At 41.4% G+C, this 20,259-nt stretch overlaps 1 protein-coding gene across 1 annotated transcript in view; it reads left to right on the top strand.

Moving 5' to 3' along the window:
* The first annotated feature begins 907 nt into the window (after positions 1-907).
* mon2 (MON2 homolog, regulator of endosome-to-Golgi trafficking) overlaps positions 908-20,259 on the top strand; it is a 38,702-nt gene continuing 19,350 nt past the window's right edge. The window contains exons 1-11 of the mRNA XM_061075957.1: positions 908-1,396; positions 9,509-9,572; positions 11,937-12,064; positions 15,143-15,274; positions 15,484-15,613; positions 15,953-16,050; positions 16,428-16,553; positions 17,865-18,059; positions 18,465-18,589; positions 19,153-19,292; positions 19,725-19,878. Coding sequence (XP_060931940.1) covers positions 1,289-1,396; positions 9,509-9,572; positions 11,937-12,064; positions 15,143-15,274; positions 15,484-15,613; positions 15,953-16,050; positions 16,428-16,553; positions 17,865-18,059; positions 18,465-18,589; positions 19,153-19,292; positions 19,725-19,878 — 1,400 coding nt within the window. The 5' untranslated portion in view covers positions 908-1,288. The remainder of the gene's footprint in view (positions 1,397-9,508; positions 9,573-11,936; positions 12,065-15,142; positions 15,275-15,483; positions 15,614-15,952; positions 16,051-16,427; positions 16,554-17,864; positions 18,060-18,464; positions 18,590-19,152; positions 19,293-19,724; positions 19,879-20,259) is intronic.

Below are 20,259 nucleotides of genomic sequence, written 5' to 3'. Positions count from 1 at the left end.
TGTTGCTGCCATTATTACTATATACTGCTATTATATTGGTATAATTACTATCAGAAATCAGCCAGGAAAACACCTTTTCTTTTTCCTGGTCCTGAGTTTGATGACACAGCACGAGTAGTATGGAGGCAAGTTATGTTTTCTCAGTTGTCCGGAGTCTAGGTCACCATTGACTTCAATTTGATCCTGGATTCGGCTGCTGCCAAGTTCACTTCTGAAACTCCTGATGATGAGTGAATTATCATTTTTCAGTGAACTATGCCTTTAAGGCACTGTTTATTACAGAATAGAACTTTCATTGATGTGTTCCCAATACATTAGCCTTAGTCCTAAACCATAAATATTAATAATTCTTATTCTGCTTCTTTGTTAAATTACACTATATTCGTTCTCATTCAGAGCTTACTGTTATTTGTGGTACCACCATTTTTACACATTTTCGCATGCGCATGTGTTGACCGGGGGCTGGACAGCGGCTCTCCAGCTCTGCGGGTCAGTGATATTGGGGTGTAGGGGGGATTAAAACCTCGTGCCACCGGAACAGTTTTTTCCCCATGGCAGTGGAGCTCACAAACAAACCCCCTGCATCACATTGACTCTGCCCCCCCCCACCTCGCACATAATTTATCTCCATAACTTATTGTCTCTTACTGTATATATTGTCTTACTGTATATATTATTGTTTTGTTTTATGTAATATGCACCAACCACACCATGGCAATTTCCAATATATGCAAATATAATTGGCAATAAAAATAATTCTGATTTCGATTCTATTAGTGGCTGTGTTGGAGGCTGTTTGCAGCTCTTCCGGCAGGGGTCGCTGTAGCCACGACTCTGAATCCTCGGTCTCTGTTTACGGAAGTGCTCGTGACGTGTCACTGTGCACCGGAGCATTGTGGGAAGGGAAGTGGAGCTGACGGCATCTGATGACAGGCTGCTGAACCGAGCCTGCCAGAGACCCTCGATCTGCAGCGTTCTTATAAAACACACACCCGACCGGACGATGCTGCTTCACGCAGCCGGTGTGAACGCGCCGTGACGGGGGCGAGCATGTGCCGCTGTCAGCGCCGCTAAGCCGCGGACGGCCGCCCGAAGCAGAGACGTGGGACACGGTGTCAATGGACCGCGGCGCTGCTCGTCGTCTCGCTCCAGGGAGAAAATAATATCACGTAGCGACGGATTATAATTCCCCCGCCGTGCATGGGCGGTGGGGGGGCGACTGCTCTCCCGCATTCCCTCGTCGTGTGAAGTTTCTCGAGGAACAGGGTCGAAGGCGCCGCCGACCAAGATGTCGGTCAGCAGCCCCGAGGCGGTGAAGAAGCTGCTGGAGAACATGCAGACGGACCTGCGCTCCCTGTCCATGGAGTGCAAGAAGAAATTCCCCCCCGTCAAAGAGGTGAGCCCCCCCGGTTAGCTAGCTGCACCGAGCCGCCACCCCGGTGCTGCGCCGCTGGTGTCGTTTGTCAATTAGACGTCAGACACGTCGTCATGTGCAGCTTCCACAGTAGTGGGTGTGGAGCGGCTCTCCGGTCCCCGCTAGGCCTCTGGATGTGGACACCGGGCTGTCCTCACACTGTGTGGGCTGGAGTCTCAGCTCCATCCGCTGCTGCTCCTTCCGAGGCACCAGGAGTTCCAGTAAATCAACATACCGCTGTTTTAATAACCTGTATCACACGGTTTGGTCACTGGTGTCAGACCGGAGCCTCCACAGAGAGCAGGGAAACTTACGACCTCCACTGTTTCATTAACATTTGAACTGCGAGGTTAATTCAACGTGAATATGCTTCTGCCATTATTGAAATTGAGGTGCAGTTGCTTAAAGGTAATATCCCCCCAAATTACCCAATGGGGGAAAAAAAGACCACACCTACTACTTAATATTATTTCTCAGAGACATAAGACTTATTAAGGTAAACCAATCCTTCAATGCAGAAGTAGCGTATAGTGGGTCACTATTACTGTTGATATAGTTGAAAGTCTGGCAATTTACATTTTACATTTTTTTCAGTGAGCTTAATTGGCACAACTTTTACCTGTGTTGCCAAAGCACAACGACAATATTGAACACAATCACAGGATCCTCTTCATAATGCCAGCCCGTCTGTCATTAGACAGCTGTAGCTTGCAGCTTTATTTCCCACTTTGCAACTATTGACTGCAAGAGACTGTGTGGTGGAGTCACATAAGTGTTGAGCCCTGCAAATATAGAAATGATAAACCCCATCATGATCTTTGCTTAAGTAAGATATACGCATACTGTTTGTGGACATGTACACAAAGATGTTGCTGTTATCTGCCACTACTTTTGGTACCTCAGGCATATCATTTTATTTGAGTGTCTGCAGAACTCAGAGATTAATACCCCAGCTAAGACCCAAACACTCATGGTTGGATCAATACCTTTAGGGAGAACTCCACTGTGACGTGTGAGAAGCAGCCCTTTATTTCTTCATTCTAATACTGTGGCAGTGTAGCATTGATTTGCTAAGAAAAATTCCAATCCAGTTATTGTTTCTAATTTCTGTCATTAAAAAACAATGCTTTGCTTAAGGTTGTTTGTCAAGGATCTCATGTTGCACGTTGTGGGTGTGTTGACCGAACCAAGAGCCATGTCTGACTGCTGGTTTTGTTTAATCTATTCATTCGTCATAGTGACTTACTGTCTGCGTGAGCTCAGTGGCTTCCTTGTTTAGCAGCACTGGTTACATTTTGTCTGACATCATGGCTTGGTGGGCACAGAGTGGTGGGAGGGGGACGGACATGAGGTCTTTTATAGCATACGTGTGTTTTTTTAAGAGTGACACGCAGAAAACAGTAAACCCAGCTTTTATATGACACCACTGTGCCTCCATCAACAACTTATTATGAGCCTGGTTCTCAGCTGCTTCCACAGGGCAGGGTCAGAGTTGATTAACATCTGGAATTATTTCATTACCCCTGAATTAAAATAATAAAAGAGTAATAGATGTATGTATAGATATGAGGTTGGTGACATAGAATCTTGGGCACAACCTCCTTTCACTCTTTGTTGCTTAGTGGATTGACAGCGCTGTGCTTCCGAATCAGAAGGCTGCTGTTGTGTCATTTTCCTGTCACTATAATGCACACAGGGTATAGCTTGTGTTTGCCAAAGTTATGCAGGTCAACCGACACCATTTCAGCCGGAGTCCCTTTACCCTGATTCCCTGTAATTCCCCATGTACAGCCTGCACTCTGTTAGCTTTCCTATATGTTACAGAGGTCACACAGGTCTTAAAATGAAATGTTCCTCTGTATTTGGGGCATTTGCCGTTATGGAAATATGCATCAACTGCCAGCTTGGTTTGTTTTCTCTCAGGTCTCTCTCCACCTTGGATAAAGATAATAATAAAAATGAGAAGTACCTCAGCAAAGGTTCGTGCCTTTGTGTTCCTCTCACTGCAAATTGATTCAATCCCTTGACTTGAGAGCTGTATGCTTTGAAATGAGGTGTCGCACGGAACCTTTAAAGCACACAGCTGGTCTCACCTCAAAAGGCTGCTTGCTGGCCCTGGCGTGAAGACCTTGAGAAACATCTTTTTTAAATATCGATTTTTCATCACCTAGGTTTCCTGGTCCGTACAAGCATCTCTCCCTCAGGGCTCACAGGAGGGCAGCGAACCACTTTGATATCACCCACAACCTGAGCTCACCAGCGCTATGGTTGATAGTGTTGTGTGATTGGAACGTCCTTTTTCCAATTTAGGCCGTCATGATAATATATTAGCTTGGCTGATACCCCAACAAAACAAGCTGAGGATCACCAGGTGTTGCTTGAATTAAAGTTATTTGTACGCCTTTTACAGCACAACCGTGTGGTCCTCATTTACTTCAGTGCTGAAATGTGATTTATTTAATCAATCAAATATTTAATTTAAATTTATTAAATTTCGAGATTTAAATAAAGAATTTGAGGTAAAACTTATTTGATCCTTAACTATAAGATCCTTATTTGATCCTTAACTATAAGCATATCTATAGTAATATAGATATATAATATTAATACCAAAGCATTGTATCCCTGTTGCAAAAGAAGCCCAAGGAAGCCTTGTCCTCATTTCCCAGTCCATGTCCCACAGTGTCATTGCACCACAGCCAATGTTTTCTCTGGGGTAAGAGGAGCCAAGAATGTCTCATTGATTTTTTTCTTTGTCTTTTATCATAACTTCACACTCAGAACCATCTTTTCATTGAGCAGCAGTCAGTGAAACCATCAGGGCTTTCACATTTGGTTGTGCTCTGATGGCTTTTGCATAGTTGAAAAAACCCCACCTATCAGACATCCCTCCGCTCTCTCTGTGGATGAGTCGGGTGCTGTCAACTGGATGTGTCTCACAGTGAAATGTGACTGCGTGCTTGTCAGAGGAAAACCTGCAGAATTAATCAAAGCACCACGGGGAACCTCTGTATGGCTCACTTACCTCAACTCATTTGCTAGACAGGTCATGACGGCTGTACAGAGACGAAATAACAAGCAACACCCTTCAAGGATTTGGTGAACTGACACTTCTGCTCTGAAGCTCTGAGACTGAATAAGCTTTCTCCATTATATGCAACGTCAGGTCCAAAAAACCGCTGAGTTTAGAGACTCTTGCAGTGTTCTGAGGAAGTCAATCTGTGATGGGCTTCCCTAATGTGGATTTGCGAAGAAATGAGCTGGCACTCAGACGTGAGTCAGTTTAGCTTTGAGCATCTCCACAAAAAAAAGGTCTTAAGCACTTATCTATGTTATGCTACAATTTTCTATACGTACACCCGATTCTATGAATACATATTAGCTGGCACTGAACACATTTTCAAGCCTTAGAGACTTAAAGCCAAGTCAAAGAACAACCTTGTTAACATTCAATGATTCAACTATAGCAACCATTGAGGCCTTGACAGCATGCCAGTTTCTAAACGTCACTGGTTAACTCTGTTTAATGCAAACACAAAGATCGTCATCCAAACTTGGTCAAAATTACAACTTTTAATGCTACTATCTAGTGGCGTTATTACTGTAGCAACCCATCTACCCTAGTATATAGAAAAAAAAACTTTTGATGCAGGTTTTTAGGTTTTCAGAAGGATGGATTAGAGCAATCTATCATCAGATATACCATTAACTGGATATGTCTGTTATTCATGCTCTCTCTTACAGGGACATCAGTAGAGGAGAGTGTTTCCCACCACATAGTGATGACTTCACACTGCAGACAGGTTTCAGAGACAAGTGAGGTCTATAATTTTCAACGGAAAGCATAAACAGTACTTTCTATGAGGAAGTAGATGGAAAGTGTTTTAACATGCAAAAAGAGAGACTTCACTGCCTTTAGTTGTCATCGAACTCCATCAGCCAGTAGGCCAAGATGGATTTTCACTGCGGAGAGATGTTTGTGCACAAAATTTTTAATATGTGTCATATGCAGAGATTTATTGTCACTGGATGATTGCTCCACTCGGGGCTGAAAGAAAAGGGAACTCAAACACACAGCTTATAATTTGAAGCATTTATTGGTTTCCATGTTCTCTTATTGGACTGACACACTGTGTCTGCTGAAAAAACAGAGGGATATGTGCAGTTAACATCCTCAGCCAATCAAAGAGGACTCAATCCCATTAAATCACCTTCATATAAGAACATACTTGGGACCACCCTCCTCAATGCCAATTTATTCTTGCTGTTTTTATAAAGAGATGGCCACTTCGGGACAAAGGAGGCTATTGTCACAAGTATTACAAGGGGACTTGAAACCCTGTTTAGAACTTTATTATAAATAGTTTTATTTATAACACTGTGATTAGAAAAAAGAGCAGAACCCAAACATATTGATTTAACAATGATGAAAAACGAAGAAAAAATGTTATTAAAATTTCCACTGGATTAAAAATCTATTTAAATAATCCTTTTATGCATCCCTATTCCCAGTGTTGGGAAGGATACTTTCAAAACATATTCCGTTACAGAATACAGAATACATGCCCAAAAATGTAATCTGTAACGTATTCCATTACATTAACTAATCTGAGTAACGTATTCTGAATACTTGGAATACTTCCGGTTTGTATTGCATATTTTAAGTGTATGATTGCGGCGTTGTTATAGTCAGTGGAGCAGCAGCAGTTTAAACTCTCTCTCGGCTGATGCGGCGGGCAAGCTGGATGTCCGGCTCCCATCCTCTCCCATCTCTGTGCGGGTCCTACCGGAGGCTGAACCCCCCCCTGCGCCAAGGCTGCCTCGCGTCGTGCAGCGATCGTTTCGGCGTCGAGCCTATTTTTTGCGCTTGACGCGAGCGTATCGCTCCGTGAAACACACTGAAAAATGATTTTAAACGATATTGATGACATATTTTATATGATATAAATGATAAAGCATGCATCCCATAGTTTGTATTCCCCTTCTGTTGTCCTGGAGTTTTAATTTTACCAATTTGACCGATCACATTATTAAATGCCCCCCTCTGCCCATCCACTACAGACACACAACCAGTCATAAAGATAAAAAGAGAGGGGGGGGGGGGGCGGGGGTTCCGGTGTGAACCCGGCGTGCCTCGCTGGCCTCCTGCAGAGCCATGACAGCGGAGCTCTGGGAGCGCAGGTCGGTCTTCTCTCACCAGGCGCTGGAAGGGCAGCTTGCGGTTCAGCAGCTCCGTAGATTTCTGGTAGTGACGGAACTCTCTCAGAGCCAAGGTCCCGGGCCTGTAACGGTCCCGAGCCGGTCGCGGTGAGGCTCCTTCACGCCGCCGGGGGCCCGGGCGCTCTTACGGCAGCCCTGGTCTCCAGCTGCTTCCTGGGGGCTTTGCCGCCGGTGGATTTACGAGAGAGTGAATAAACTCGTGAAACAGAGAAGTACCGTCATGTAATCCACTGATTTCAACAATGTAACTGTATTCTGAATACCATCTATTTAATTTGTAACTGTAACGGAATACAGTTACTCATAATTTGTATTCTAAATACGTAACGCCGTTACATGTATTCCGTTACTCCCCAACACTGCCTATTCCCTAAACTCATCAAACAGCAGCTAAAATCTAAATAGGATATATTAAAATTAATATGACCAGTGAGAGAGAAAAAAATTCCCAGGGGTTTATTATAAAGCTTTTTATTATAAAGCTTTTTATTATAAAGTATTGTTTAAGTTGTTTGTTAAGTTGTAAAAAAAACTCACCTCTCTCCCAGACTCTGCAGTTCTGCCACTTTTTAGTCATTCATCATAGCTGCAGTATCTTAATGTCTCAACTCAATCTCTGGTTATATTAATAGCAGCCTCCACAGGGTGGCCGTTATTTGGGACAAAAAAGCTCTCTGTGTTCGCCTCATTGCCCTGTAATGAACTTGGCCTCTGTGAGGAACAATGGAGCCGAGGGAGCCTGGCATTTTTTTCAAGATTAACTTTTTAAGGAGCTGTATGGTAATAGGCCAGTTCTCAGTTTGTATTTGCCAGAGGCTGCTTGTGAACCAGCGATTCAAAAGGTTCTGAATTGTTGACTTTAAAAGGGCCTTGACCTTGTGGCTGTTCAAATCATTTGTTAAAGTGACTGTTGCATTGTTGGCCAAATATTTTGGGCAGTATTTCTCACCATCAGGGCTGTTCAATCAAAAGCAAAATGGTTTGAGCATAATTACATTATAACTTTATCTTATATACACAGAGAAGGGAGTGGTAAAATTGCCTTACTGCTTTGTTTTCCTCATGTTGAATTGGAAATTGTCACTTAGTGGTCATTAAGAAAAAGGGTTTGTAATTCAAAATGATGCTGTATTTATGTAACCACAGACTTCATATGACAATGAGGTGGAAACACAGTTATAGCACATTCATGCTTGAAATGCAGTCAGACCACATAGTGGCTGCCTGAATAAACACATCTAGGTAATATTTGCTCATTGACTGCGTGCTTTGCTTGCTCGGTTGAGCAAACTGATGTCAGGTACTTTATATACCTGATGTGACTAGATGCTGCAATATGCATGTTTTTTTTGTGCATATGAAGTTATATCTACAGTGTTGATGAATGTTGTTACATCCGCCAAGAAAGGCTTGTTTTCATTGCTGCTTGTTTATTTGTCTTTGCAGGACTATGCAAAAAACACTTGTATTTGAACTTAGGGCTAGGTACAGGTCAAGGAAAAGACCACTAATTTCTGGAATCAGGTGCATTTAGAAGACAGATATAGCCACTTTTTAACAATAACAAAACCCAACTAATAATTGGCTCCTTCAATGTGGCCACAATTAAGTCAAGTGACTCTGCAATACACACATGTCTTTATCGGCTCGTGTACCAATTGGCAGCCTGGAAAACATAACACCCAGGTATAGGTGATCATTTCTTCTTTATTATTTCGGCGACATTATGACGTGTATTGAACCTCTGGGCTCTGGCATGTAAATAGCCATGAACATTGGTTACTTATTGTGTTTACATCTTGGGAATGACGTGCAACAGTGATTTGTGTCGTGCAAGATGCAACACACGTGAACAAGACAGACAGTTTCCGTTCTGCCGCTCTTGTGACGCTGGTCATGAATCAACCAAAAAACAGAGAGGTACTTTAGTTTGGTTGAATTTGAGGAGACTGTTGAGTGAGTGCCATTCTCACGGAAATGACAAAATCATACTGAATACTTTTGAAAATGAAAATACACTCATTCACCACTATGCCGATGGATGGGTGGGTGAAGAGTAAGGGTCCACAAAACACTTTTGGAGTTTCAGGGCTAAACGGCATTTCAGCCACATGCAATACAATTGAAGTAACTTGCAACCAAATAACAAAAAATAAACAAAATCAAACCATAAAATGTCTACTGCATAGTGATAAATAGATAAAGGCGGTGTGCAATTCCTTGCACACCGCCTTTGGCTACTGTAAGCTTCATCAGATTAGAGTTCTGCTGTGAGTTCTTCCTCTCAGGGTAACATGTTGCATCTTTTAGATGAAAATTGACAGTTTCTTATACTTGTATAACAAGGGGGAAAAAGAGTCAGAAGAGAACACTGTTTGGGGAGGGAAGAGTGAGAGTGGTTGAATCAGTTGAGAGGGAGATTAATACTGAGGAGAGAAAAGAGGTTCCAGAGATATGACAAGCTTGTGGTAGAAAGATAAGAGCTTCTATTTTGACTGGTAAATGCTGAAAATCTCTTTCTTTCACACACACTGATTCACATTTAGTCTGTGTCCATGTCATCCCCTCCTCTTACCCGTTCTCTCTATCTCTCTTGACAATCCTCCTTTCCCCCTTTTCTAATTCTTAGCATCATGCCCTTGCCAGACACCTCACTGGGGAAATCACTTTTCGACTGCTGCTTCCCTCTCAAGTTGAAGCCCCTTCTTTGTAGATTCACCTGCCCCCCTCTGTCCTTTCTCTTTCTCCCCAGTTGCCATGTATTACCACAAGTGCTGTCTACCAGTAGCATAGCGGTGCTTCACCATCAGCACCGCCTAATATGCATAATATTCATGAGTTTACCTAAATGTCTCCTCTCTCCCTCTCTTGCAGGCTGCAGAGTCTGGCATTGTGAAGATTAAGACCATTGCAGCCAGGAATACAGGCATACTGGCAGGTGAGTGAGAAGGAGAGATGGGTGGTTGAAGGGCTGGGCGATGAAACCATTAACTATCGCAATATAATTTGTCCTTGATAGAAGTTTAAGACGTGGTTGATACAACGTCGATAGAACTCATGTTTTGACCGACAACACGAACAGCCAATGATGATGACAATAGCGCGCCGCCGACCCAATCATGGGTCTGGAATAGAGTTGAATAATTCTAACCTTAGCTGCCTCAGGATCAGACGGACACACATTATAGGTCCGCTCGTCCTCTGTCAGAGTCTCTGTCGGAGTGTGGTTCCTCCTCACTCCCCCTCTGACCTGCACTCACATGACACTGTAACCATAAACACCATCACTGATCAGAAGTTATTAAGACACGTACAGGACTGATGTTTACTTGATTAGTTTAATTGATTCGCTCTAGAGTTTAAGACACACATGTATCAACCTGCTACACAACACGAGAACCGACGAGAGTCATGAACCGACACACACTCTCCTGCAGACAGAAGAGAAGTTCTTCCAGCAGATTATGACTCAACGCTGTGTTTTAACTTCATTGTTGCGGAGGAAGCGATGCCTTGTTTATCCAGGAACATAAATATTAACGCAACAGTTTTTTTTATTAAGATCAGTTTTACATGTGAGTGATTAGAAAACATCAGAGGAGCAGAGTCACTTGTTAATGCAGTGACGCTGATTTGATTTATATCGTGACATATATCGATATTGACTGATGTTTAAAAAGTTATCATGATAAAACATTTTTCCATATTGCCCAGCCCTAGGTGGTGGTTAATTTGATCGTGTCAATGAGATTTTTATTGATACTGTTCATGTAATTTTAGTTGGTTAATTAATAAACACTATCCAATATGAATGAAAATATACAAACAAACAATAATATGAATGTGTTAATATATGTTTATTTACTTTGTTACTTAATGAAGTCAGTCTGTGGTGAGCCATGCACATCTTACAGTAAGAACATTACCCTTTTGATTCCTTCACAACATAATATGATCATATTCGTTACTCGCGTATTGAACTGTAAGATAACAAAAAGCTGCATTTTCATGAATATTAGTGTTCAGGCATTGACTTTGTTTGTTAGTTGCCCTGATTGAGGCTGTAGAGCAGTTTCATGTCGACTGGTCTCATCACTTGAATAGGAAATAGTGTCAGTGCTGCAGAGATAAACAAATTCCTGCTTTTTGTAACATTTGCAGAGTTGACACAAATCCAACATTTTCTGAATTCCACTGACGACTGTCCAGCTCCAGCTGCCCCCACAGTAACTGCACTGTTATTCACTGCAGCATTTTTTGTCTATGTTTGCTTGTTGTTGGAAAGATGGTGAAACTTGTTGTGCACATCTGAATCATTGAAGAGACTGAATCCTGTACACTGAGTTCTGAATAGATGGGCCACATGTACAAAAAGTAAACTTTCATTTCATAGTCTTTACATGAACTAATGTTAACTAATGATAATAATAATGTTATTGATTTGAATGTAGTACAAATATATCTCATATTTTAGAGTAAAAGTAATTGGATGATCTTTTTTGCATAATCTATCAATCAATCAAATATTATTTGTATAGCCCATATTCACAAATCACAATTTGTCTCTTAGGGCTTAACAAGGTGCGACATCTTCTGTTCTTAACCCTCAACAAGAGTAAGAACAACTACATTAACGGGGGGAAAAGATAGAAACCTCAGAGAGCCACATGTTAGGATCCCTCTCTCAGGAACGTCAGAGGTGCAATAGTTGACACTTGTAACTGAGCACATCAGCAATATAACAGTATTTTCAATACTGATTTGAAGAAACAGTTAGTAGGAATTGAAAGAGTTGCAAATGAATTGAGGATTTATGGAGTATGTGAGTAGGTGTATTGTATGTCAAGCAGTCTTGTTCTAATCATAGTAGCTGCCACAACGATCAGATGCTACCACGATTCACAATCCATCTAGTTGTGCATTTACGATTGCATTTTGTATTAATATAAATTGTTTATTTTCTTAATTTTCTGAAGCTGTTGTTTCCATGTTAACTATGACTCTTGTGAGGCTTTTGTTCTCCATCCCATCTTCTACAGTACCAGTGTTTGTTTTTATGAATCAAAAGGTTTCAGGTCAAAAAAAAAAAAGCTGTAAAATTTGGATTCTTTGAATGGCGTGCAACATTTTGTTTTTATTTCAAATTCATTGTAAGGCATTTTATTTTAGCAAAGCAAATGACAACTTCTTTTCATTTTCCATTAAATACTGAAATGAAATGTGGATTTATTCCCAAAATATATCTGTATACACATATCCAGAAAATGCTTCGTGACATTCATCCTTATCTGTGTCCCTGCAGCTCTGAAGGAGAACAGCTCCGAGGTGGTGCAGCCGTTCCTGATGGGCTGTGGCACCAAAGAGCAAAAGATCACCCAGCTGTGTCTGGCTGCCATCCAGAGGCTCATGTCCCATGAGGTGGTATCTGAGGTGAGGACAGTGAGCTGGCTCGGTATTTTAAATGGACTCTGATGTATAAATGCAGCACCCTGAGGCCTATGTTCATAGTTGACTCATGTATATGCACAAAATAGAGATCTGTTAATTAATGCCTTATCGAATATGGTATAAGAAAAAAATAACAGAGTTGTGCTATTGGAAATATAAAACACTTTGAGGCCTTTCTTGATTCATAGTTGTAAAATACTGTTAAACTTTCACAGTAACAAAATATGTTGTGTATGTTTGTCTAACTTGGTGATTATCATCTTCTGAGGGACAAGCAAATACCTGTGTCCTTTGGGAAATGATTTTCTTGTGTTGTCCTTAAGGAAATGCATTTGTTGTTGAGCTGCCGAATGTAATCAGTGCAGGGGCATCTTTCTCATCTCTCCTCAGAGCACTTCCTCTAACCTCGAACATGCTTACCTGCCTGACTAGTACTTACTTTGGTGCATTCCCTTACCTGATGTCCAACACTTTCTTGTTAAATAGATTCAGCACTTTAGTTGTATGTGTTTCAAGGACTCCCTCGGTACTCAAGTTTGAGTGTGGTCCCTCACTTGTATGTCATTTTGCATAAAGTCATCTACCATTAGGTTGTGTGAGATGCTAAATTTGAGTAATTCGAGAAATTTTCATTTCTGAAGAAAATGAATACAGAGAAAACATTTTCAGACAATGCTGGACAATAAACTGCTATCAAAATGTTCATATCAGTCAAATAAGTTATAACTTTGTTAATGGTAAATGATCAGATTATTTAGTCTTCATATAGACACGCACGCACCCACGCATGAAATTATAAAATCCACTTATCATTCAGAGTATACATTTTTTTTTTTTTCAGTTATATTAGGTTTGTCTAAATCAAATATTGGCATTACTTGTATCTTAAGGATTGTCACACTTAGAACCGGACCACTGTTTTTCAATCAGTTATCAATTGAACTGACTTCTGCTTACCAATTCTTGAACTATCAAATATGTACATATTGACATCAACCTCAATGTACCTAAAGAAATATTCTGTGCACATCTGCTTACAAATTGGCATTGACCTACCATCTTAGGCTGGCTCATTCAGATCAATACGGAAATCAGTGCAACTCATCAATACCCAATCAGCCATTGAAAATATTGAATGGTTAGTCTGAAAGTATTGCTCACTGCTGGCTGTGCACCCCCCCCCCCCACCTCCCACCCTCCACTCCTCATTCTATCCTGCAGTTGTGTCCATATTTTTGATTTTCATTGGGTCATCTACAGAGTTTGTGTGTTCTGTGAAACCATTGGCCTAGAAAAATTGTACCTAGGATGCTCCAGTAGTTTAACCCAATCCTAGTAGCTCGTGAGGATTACATGCAGCAAGGTATCCATCTCAGGATATATGTAACCGTTATAATTTCTCAAAAATCAGTGTGGTTCTGTATAATTTCCACTTGATAAGTAAAGAGGTCTACAACCTTTCAAAGAACTCCGCTGGAGTCAGACCAGAGATCAGAGCTGTTTCAAAGCTGGTACCCTGGAGCTTCAGCACAAGCGCCTTGTTAATACACCATAAAAAGACTGTTATTAAAAGCTTTATTGAGCCATCCCAGGCTCTCCACATTCTGATGTCAGGCAATTTTTTTTAATTAGGCTTACATACGTTTCAAAGCTCCTGCCTTTGGTGGGGGAGCCTAAGTGCTCAATCCCAGAATAAATACTCTCACAAGAGAAGTGTGACATGACGGGCTGTGCTGTGAAATTTCTTTAACCACCGTCTTTCTTCTCTTCAGTCGATATTATGCACATTTGGGTAGCAGCTAATCATCATGACTAATTTATGCAGTGGACCATATCAGAAGCTCATTTAAAAAGAAAGGCCCAATTTAAAATCTTCACGTTTTGCTTAGTTTGAACAGTTCAAAGCCTTATAATAATTGATTAACAATCACATGAAAAAATATTTCAAATGTTAAAAAAATATATGTTTATGCCACTTTAACAGCAAATTGAAGGTTTAACAGCTACCTAAGGGCCTCACACTACCGTAGTATTGATTATTGAGGCTTCACTGCAGAGAAACATCTCAGACAGAGTGACTTTGTCGGATAGTTGATGTCATTTTGTTTCCTTGGGGAAGTTCAAATGTCTCGAAAGTACAAGTTGTAAAAGGACAGTAGAGACACTGAATTGCTGATGGCATCTTGTGGTAACACGATTTCAAGAGGTATCACCCCCTGCAGTGAAAACAGATGTTCTCCTGAACTCATCTACATAGAGAAATGTGTCATGAAACATAATTGTTGTTGTTGATTCAATAAAATTCATTAAGGGAGTCGATGATGAAGCAAAACGTTCACAAATTGCATCTCAACGCCTGTAGGAATGTTTGGGAGTGGTAATAAAGCTTAAACTCTTTGAACAGGGACACATGCCTAACCCCCATGCGTTATACATGTAGCTAAAAATAAAATCTCCGGATGGAAAACAATAAGACATCAATTTGATAATAACTCAATTGTTTCCGTGATTAATCCACTATCAGTGTTCAATCCTCTCAAACGTGAGAATTTTCAGATTTTTCGTTTTAATTATTTGTAAATTTATTATCTTTTGGCTTTATAGTCTCCTTGATTTTTTTAAATTTTATTTATTAATGCTTAATGGAGGTTAACCCTAATCCTAAAAAGACATTTTAGACTTCATCGAAACAAGATGTTGGTTGCAGTTTAGTAAAGCGTGCTCCTGTGTCTCCAGCCAGGCAGTCAACTAGACAGCTTGACCCAAGAAAGGAGACACCACGTCACTTAAAGTCAGCATCAAGCAACGTAATATCCACTGGCAGCTCAGTTTGGTGTTTTTTAACTCGGTGATATCGTGACCCGGGAGCAGGCAGCACCAGCTGCTCCCTCAAGTGTGTTTTTGTGCATGTCTGGGATTATAAGCTGTGTGTGTGAGCTCAGGTTGATTTCTCATTGCTTTTTGTCTATTAAAAGCCTGTGACTGTGATACTGCCTCCTGATTTGCAACTATAAATCTACGTGAGTGCTGTAATTGAAGGTTTTTTTGTGTGTGTAACAGGGAGCAGCGGGGAACATCATCAACATGTTGTGGCAGCTGATGGAAAATGGTTTGGAGGAGCTGAAACTTCTGCAGACGGTCCTCGTCCTGCTGACCACCAACACAGTTGTACATGATGAAGTACTTTCCAAGGTACCAGGCCAACACACTCCTAAATCTCACAACTCTTTACATGCATCACTCCATTGAATCTATTCCTATGTACTGTATTTGTGGACTTGTGTATTAAATATAGAATGTGCAGCATTGTAACACGGTGCCAAATTACATGATCTATCAAACTGTCCCACTGTGTTCACACAATGCATTTTAAGGTTCCATTCCTGCAATTGTCTATCCAGGCCATTGTGCTGTGTTTCCGTCTCCACTTCACCAAGGACCCCATCACCAACAACACAGCGGCCGCCACCGTCAGGCAGGTCGTCACTGTGGTGTTCGAAAGGATGGTGGCAGAGGACGAGCGTTTCAAAGGTTGGAGGCTGGCGCTGCTATTCGGATGAAATGGGGAGAGGATATAAGCCTGGTATTAACATCTGTCCTGAGAGATCTGATCACAAGTGGACAACATCAGGTTCTTCAGTTCGCACCTGAATGCATCCTGAACGTGTCTCCTGTGACCACTTGTGATCACATCTCCCTTTCCCGCTCCGAATGCAATTAATCACCACTGTGATCAGATCACTCAGGACATTATGTACCAGGTCTGAATGGAAGTTCAATGAGTCAATGCATACAAAATATTCATTTACTGTTTACTGAAATGCAATACATTTCTTAAATTTCTAAGATTATTATCCCCCTCCCCCTCAGGCATTGTGGAGCATCCTCCTCCAGTCCAGGGAAACACCAACAGACGATCTGTTAGTACCCTGAGACCCAGTGCTAAAGACGCATACATGCTGTTCCAGGTAAGCCCACAAGGGGGCAGCAGCCTTCTACACAGCATTGCATTCTACTTTCATTGGTAAAGGAGCTGGCTTTGAAACGTGGCTCATGACCTCATCATGTGTGGACTACAGACAGGAAATCAGAGTAGTTCCCATTTCTGCTAAAAATATTCATCACTACCTAGTAATTTCTTGAATCTCTGCTTTTAAATGTAATCTGCACAAAGTCAAAGGTCCCTTGTCCTCAAGTCCCTCGTCATTCCTAACCCACACTATACTTGTGTGTGATGAGGGTTGGTCTGCCAGCAGAACTCAGTGACTGCACTGTTTCAACTCCTGTGATGAGTGTAGGACATAACAATCCATTGTTGTGAATGCTGCTCTGTGCCTCTGTGCAGGACTTGTGCCAGCTTGTCAACGCTGATGCCCCCTACTGGCTGGTAGGGATGACAGAGATGACACGGACATTTGGCCTGGAGCTGCTGGAGTCTGTTCTCAATGATTTCCCGGGATTATTCTTACAGGTATGTGTCACATTTTTGTTGTTGTGTTATTAGTTAAGAAATCTACCTAGAATAGATGGATAATAAAAATACAGACCGATTCTTTATTTTGAATTAATCAGATATTTCTGTTATTTTATCCACCTCTTGTATATATTAAATATCTTAATGTCAGAGATTGTGTAGTGAAACAAATGTTTCGTAACAATTGTGTGTAGGGCTGCAACTAACGACTATTCTGATAGTCGATTAGTCACCGATTATTGAAACGATTAATCGACTAATCGGATTATGAATGACACAAATTCTCAATTGCAATTATTTAGCAAGCAGCTTTTAAATTTAGCTTGAGGTTGTTCAAGGCATGTGATGACTGAAAATAAAGACAATAAAGATCGATAATTCATTCAAAAAAATGTCTTTTAATAAACTTTGCTGCATATAAGGGTACTGTTGACACAAAAGCAAAGAAATCAAGTTTTTGTCCATTTAAAACCAAGGACAGGCAAAGTAAAGTGCTAATTAAAAAAAATATTTAAATTCAAGTTTCCCTTTTTACTGTGAACCAAGAACAGGCCAAGTGCTGATACTAAAAATAAATTAAAAATCAAGTCTCCATTTTTCCAGTTAACAAAAATGACAGGGAAAGTAACATTAATAAAAACATCAACAAACGAAACTACAGTCTTCTTCGGACTAAATAATTGTGATTAAAAAAAGACGTTTGTCAGGCAATAGGATAACATTTCACTTTTAAACTCGTTAAAAAAAAGTTTAAACCATATTTTTGTAATGGATTCTAGAATCCTGCGCACGGGTATAAACGTGTATATATAACATCTGACAGAGGCGAGTCTGCATCGTCTCCGTTACGATGTCACACGTGCCTCCTCCTCACATGCACGTGTCCTGCTTCCATGGAGAACAGGTCCGCCGCACAGATATTGCAGGTAGTTTTTTTCGGGCTATGTTAAGAGTGGAGTTCTCCCGAACTTTTTACTTCGTGGTGCACGAGGCAGCGGACGCCGCCATTGGTCCACGTTTTGTCGCTATTGCACATGCGCGACTTTCAGAGATAGGAAGCAAGCGAGATGGCTCACTCCTCAGGTACTTCCATCAGCACCTCCTATAAAACGACGTTTAGTTCCGCTGCGTGGCATGAGAAACACGCGCTATGACGTAACCAACGATTCATCGACGAGTAAATTCATCGGCGACTATTTTGGTCAGCAATTTTTGTCGACGACGCCGACTAATCATTGCACCCCTAGTTGTGTGTCTCTGCATCTCAAACCTGATCTTAATGTTCTTCTCTCTCTGTTCCATATCCAGCACCAGGAGTTCAGTTTCCTGTTGAAGGAACGAGTGTGTCCACTTGTGATCAAGCTCTTCTCCCCCAACATCAAGTTCCGTCAGGGCAGCAGCAGTGCTGCCTCGCCGGCACCTGTGGAGAAACCGTACTTTCCCATCTGTATGAGGCTCCTGCGCGTAGTGTCAGTCCTCATCAAGCACTTCTACACCCTACTGGTGAGGAACCGAGCTGAGTGACGGTCGACTGGCCAGAGCTGCTGCCTGATGGATGGTTTATGAGCGAGGGATTTTCCCCAAAACAGAGCTGATACACTAACTTGATTTGGTCTGATTAGCATTGGATTAGCGTAGCTGTACTTCTTGTCTTAGTTCTGCTCCATGTACCTCAATGAGCATAGCTGCATCTGATTAATTAGTTTTATTTAGTGATATTGTATCAAACCCTGAGGTAGAAGTCTGTATTTTTACCCATGTCAAGAGGCGTGTCCAGTCAACACCTTCATCAAAGCCTGAAGGGATTCAGAGATGTTGCCATAGACAGTTTTCCAGTAACGGGACAGACTGTCTATATAACAGGCCACTACTCTGCCCCAGTCTGATCTGTGTGTGTTTGTTTTGCAGGTGACTGAGTGTGAGATTTTTTTGTCTCTACTGGTGAAGTTTCTGGACGGGGAGAAGCCACAGTGGCTGAGAGCAGTGGCTGTAGAATCAGTCCATAGGCTGTGTGTGCAGCCACATTTGTTACGGTGAGGAATATTAAGAACTAAAAAAACTCAATAACAAAAATACGCCTTTTAGTCAATGAGCACAACAACTTGAAAATGACTTTCCCCCCTTCATGACAGCTAAATGTTTATGTAATTTCAGATTTATCTACCTCAAGAGGTCAAGTAACATGTCACGCACACGTTCCACTATCATACAAATAACATAAATTATCTCTATGTTCGCAATCTCTACGTTACGATAGGTTAAATAGTATAAATTTGTTTTACCCATGCCACCACTGTGGTTCCAGGAGCAGCAGTTTTATGGTCCAATTAATCTGCTGATCTCTTTGCTTTAGAATGTAATGTCTTTACATGTGTTAGATTGCCATCAAATGTTTTGAAGAGATTTTTGGTTCCATAAAATGAGGAGTTTATTTACATTCAACCATAACACATTAGCATGCTAACAGCTTAAATGTACAGCTAAACCTAATGACAGCTGAGCAAGGTATAAAAACGTAGATCTGAGCCTGAACAAGTCGAACAAACTCTGAGACGTCCTAACCTTGTCAAATGTTCTGTGTTGTTTTCCTTTCCAGTTCATTCTGCCAGTCATATGACATGAAGCAGCACTCCACCAAGGTATTCAGAGACATCGTCAATGCCCTGGGCTCCTTCATCCAGTCCCTCTTCATCGTCCCCAATGCAGGCAACACTCCTGTCGCCAGTGCACCTGCTGGTCAGTTCACTGATTGTACAAGTAACAAAGTTCTTATGTTGACCTGCTGAACAGATGATCATGAAGTTCTGTAGATCTCAAAGAAATGTGTTCAGGTGTGCCTTAAATTCAGATCTTGATAATTAAATACAACATTCAAACATTTTATATTAAATGCACACTTCTGTACAGGTACAATAATTCTTGTTTCAGACAAGAACTCCTGACATCTTTCTTTGCCAGAGTTTTTACTAGCGGCTACCAGTACAGTCATAAACAATGTCAGGAAACTCAGATATTTGCATCCTCACATACAGACCCCTCCGGATAATTTCATGCGCCTATCTGAAAGCAGCCGAAGTCATGAAGATGTTGTGGATATTTTGTGTTCTTCTATTTTATATATGTATTTCTTATGATGGTTGGACTCATTTCATCTTAATTTATGTTAAGGAGCCTCTGGTTCAGGGGCCCAGGGCACCGCACAGGGCGGCCCAGGGACAGGAGGAGTCGGAGGCAACCTGACGACCCAGGCTGCATTTGAATACCGCGGTACCTGGATCCCCCTCATGACTGTTAGTGTCCAGGGAAGCGCCAAGGCCACTTAGTAAGTCATGATTCCACATATACTTAATAATTCACCTCTCTGCCCGTCCTCATTCATAGTCTTTCATGTGTAATTTGAGACTTTAGACACAAAGAACAAATGAATATGTTAAGTTGTAGGAAACACCACCTCTGTGCTTCTCATGGGTATATGGAGTTTGCAGTATAATAATTGAGTTAGTTTCACCCTGGAAGCAGTAATCCAGCAGAACAAAATGTTTTTCAAACCACAGATGATCAAGGTCTTTAACCTGCTCGAGGAGTGAAAACACTGCTGGAATTAGGCTTTGATATTTCACAGGAAAGCAAGGTTTAAAATTTCGAGAGTTACGTTTTTGCCAGAGGCCTTCTTGTAACAAAGGGTAGGTGTTCTCCAAATTGT

Source organism: Limanda limanda, chromosome 8 (assembly GCF_963576545.1).
Source record: "Limanda limanda chromosome 8, fLimLim1.1, whole genome shotgun sequence".
Lineage (NCBI taxonomy): Eukaryota > Metazoa > Chordata > Actinopteri > Pleuronectiformes > Pleuronectidae > Limanda > Limanda limanda.
Note: the sequence above shows the minus strand (reverse complement) of the source record. Positions and strands in the feature narration are given on the sequence as shown.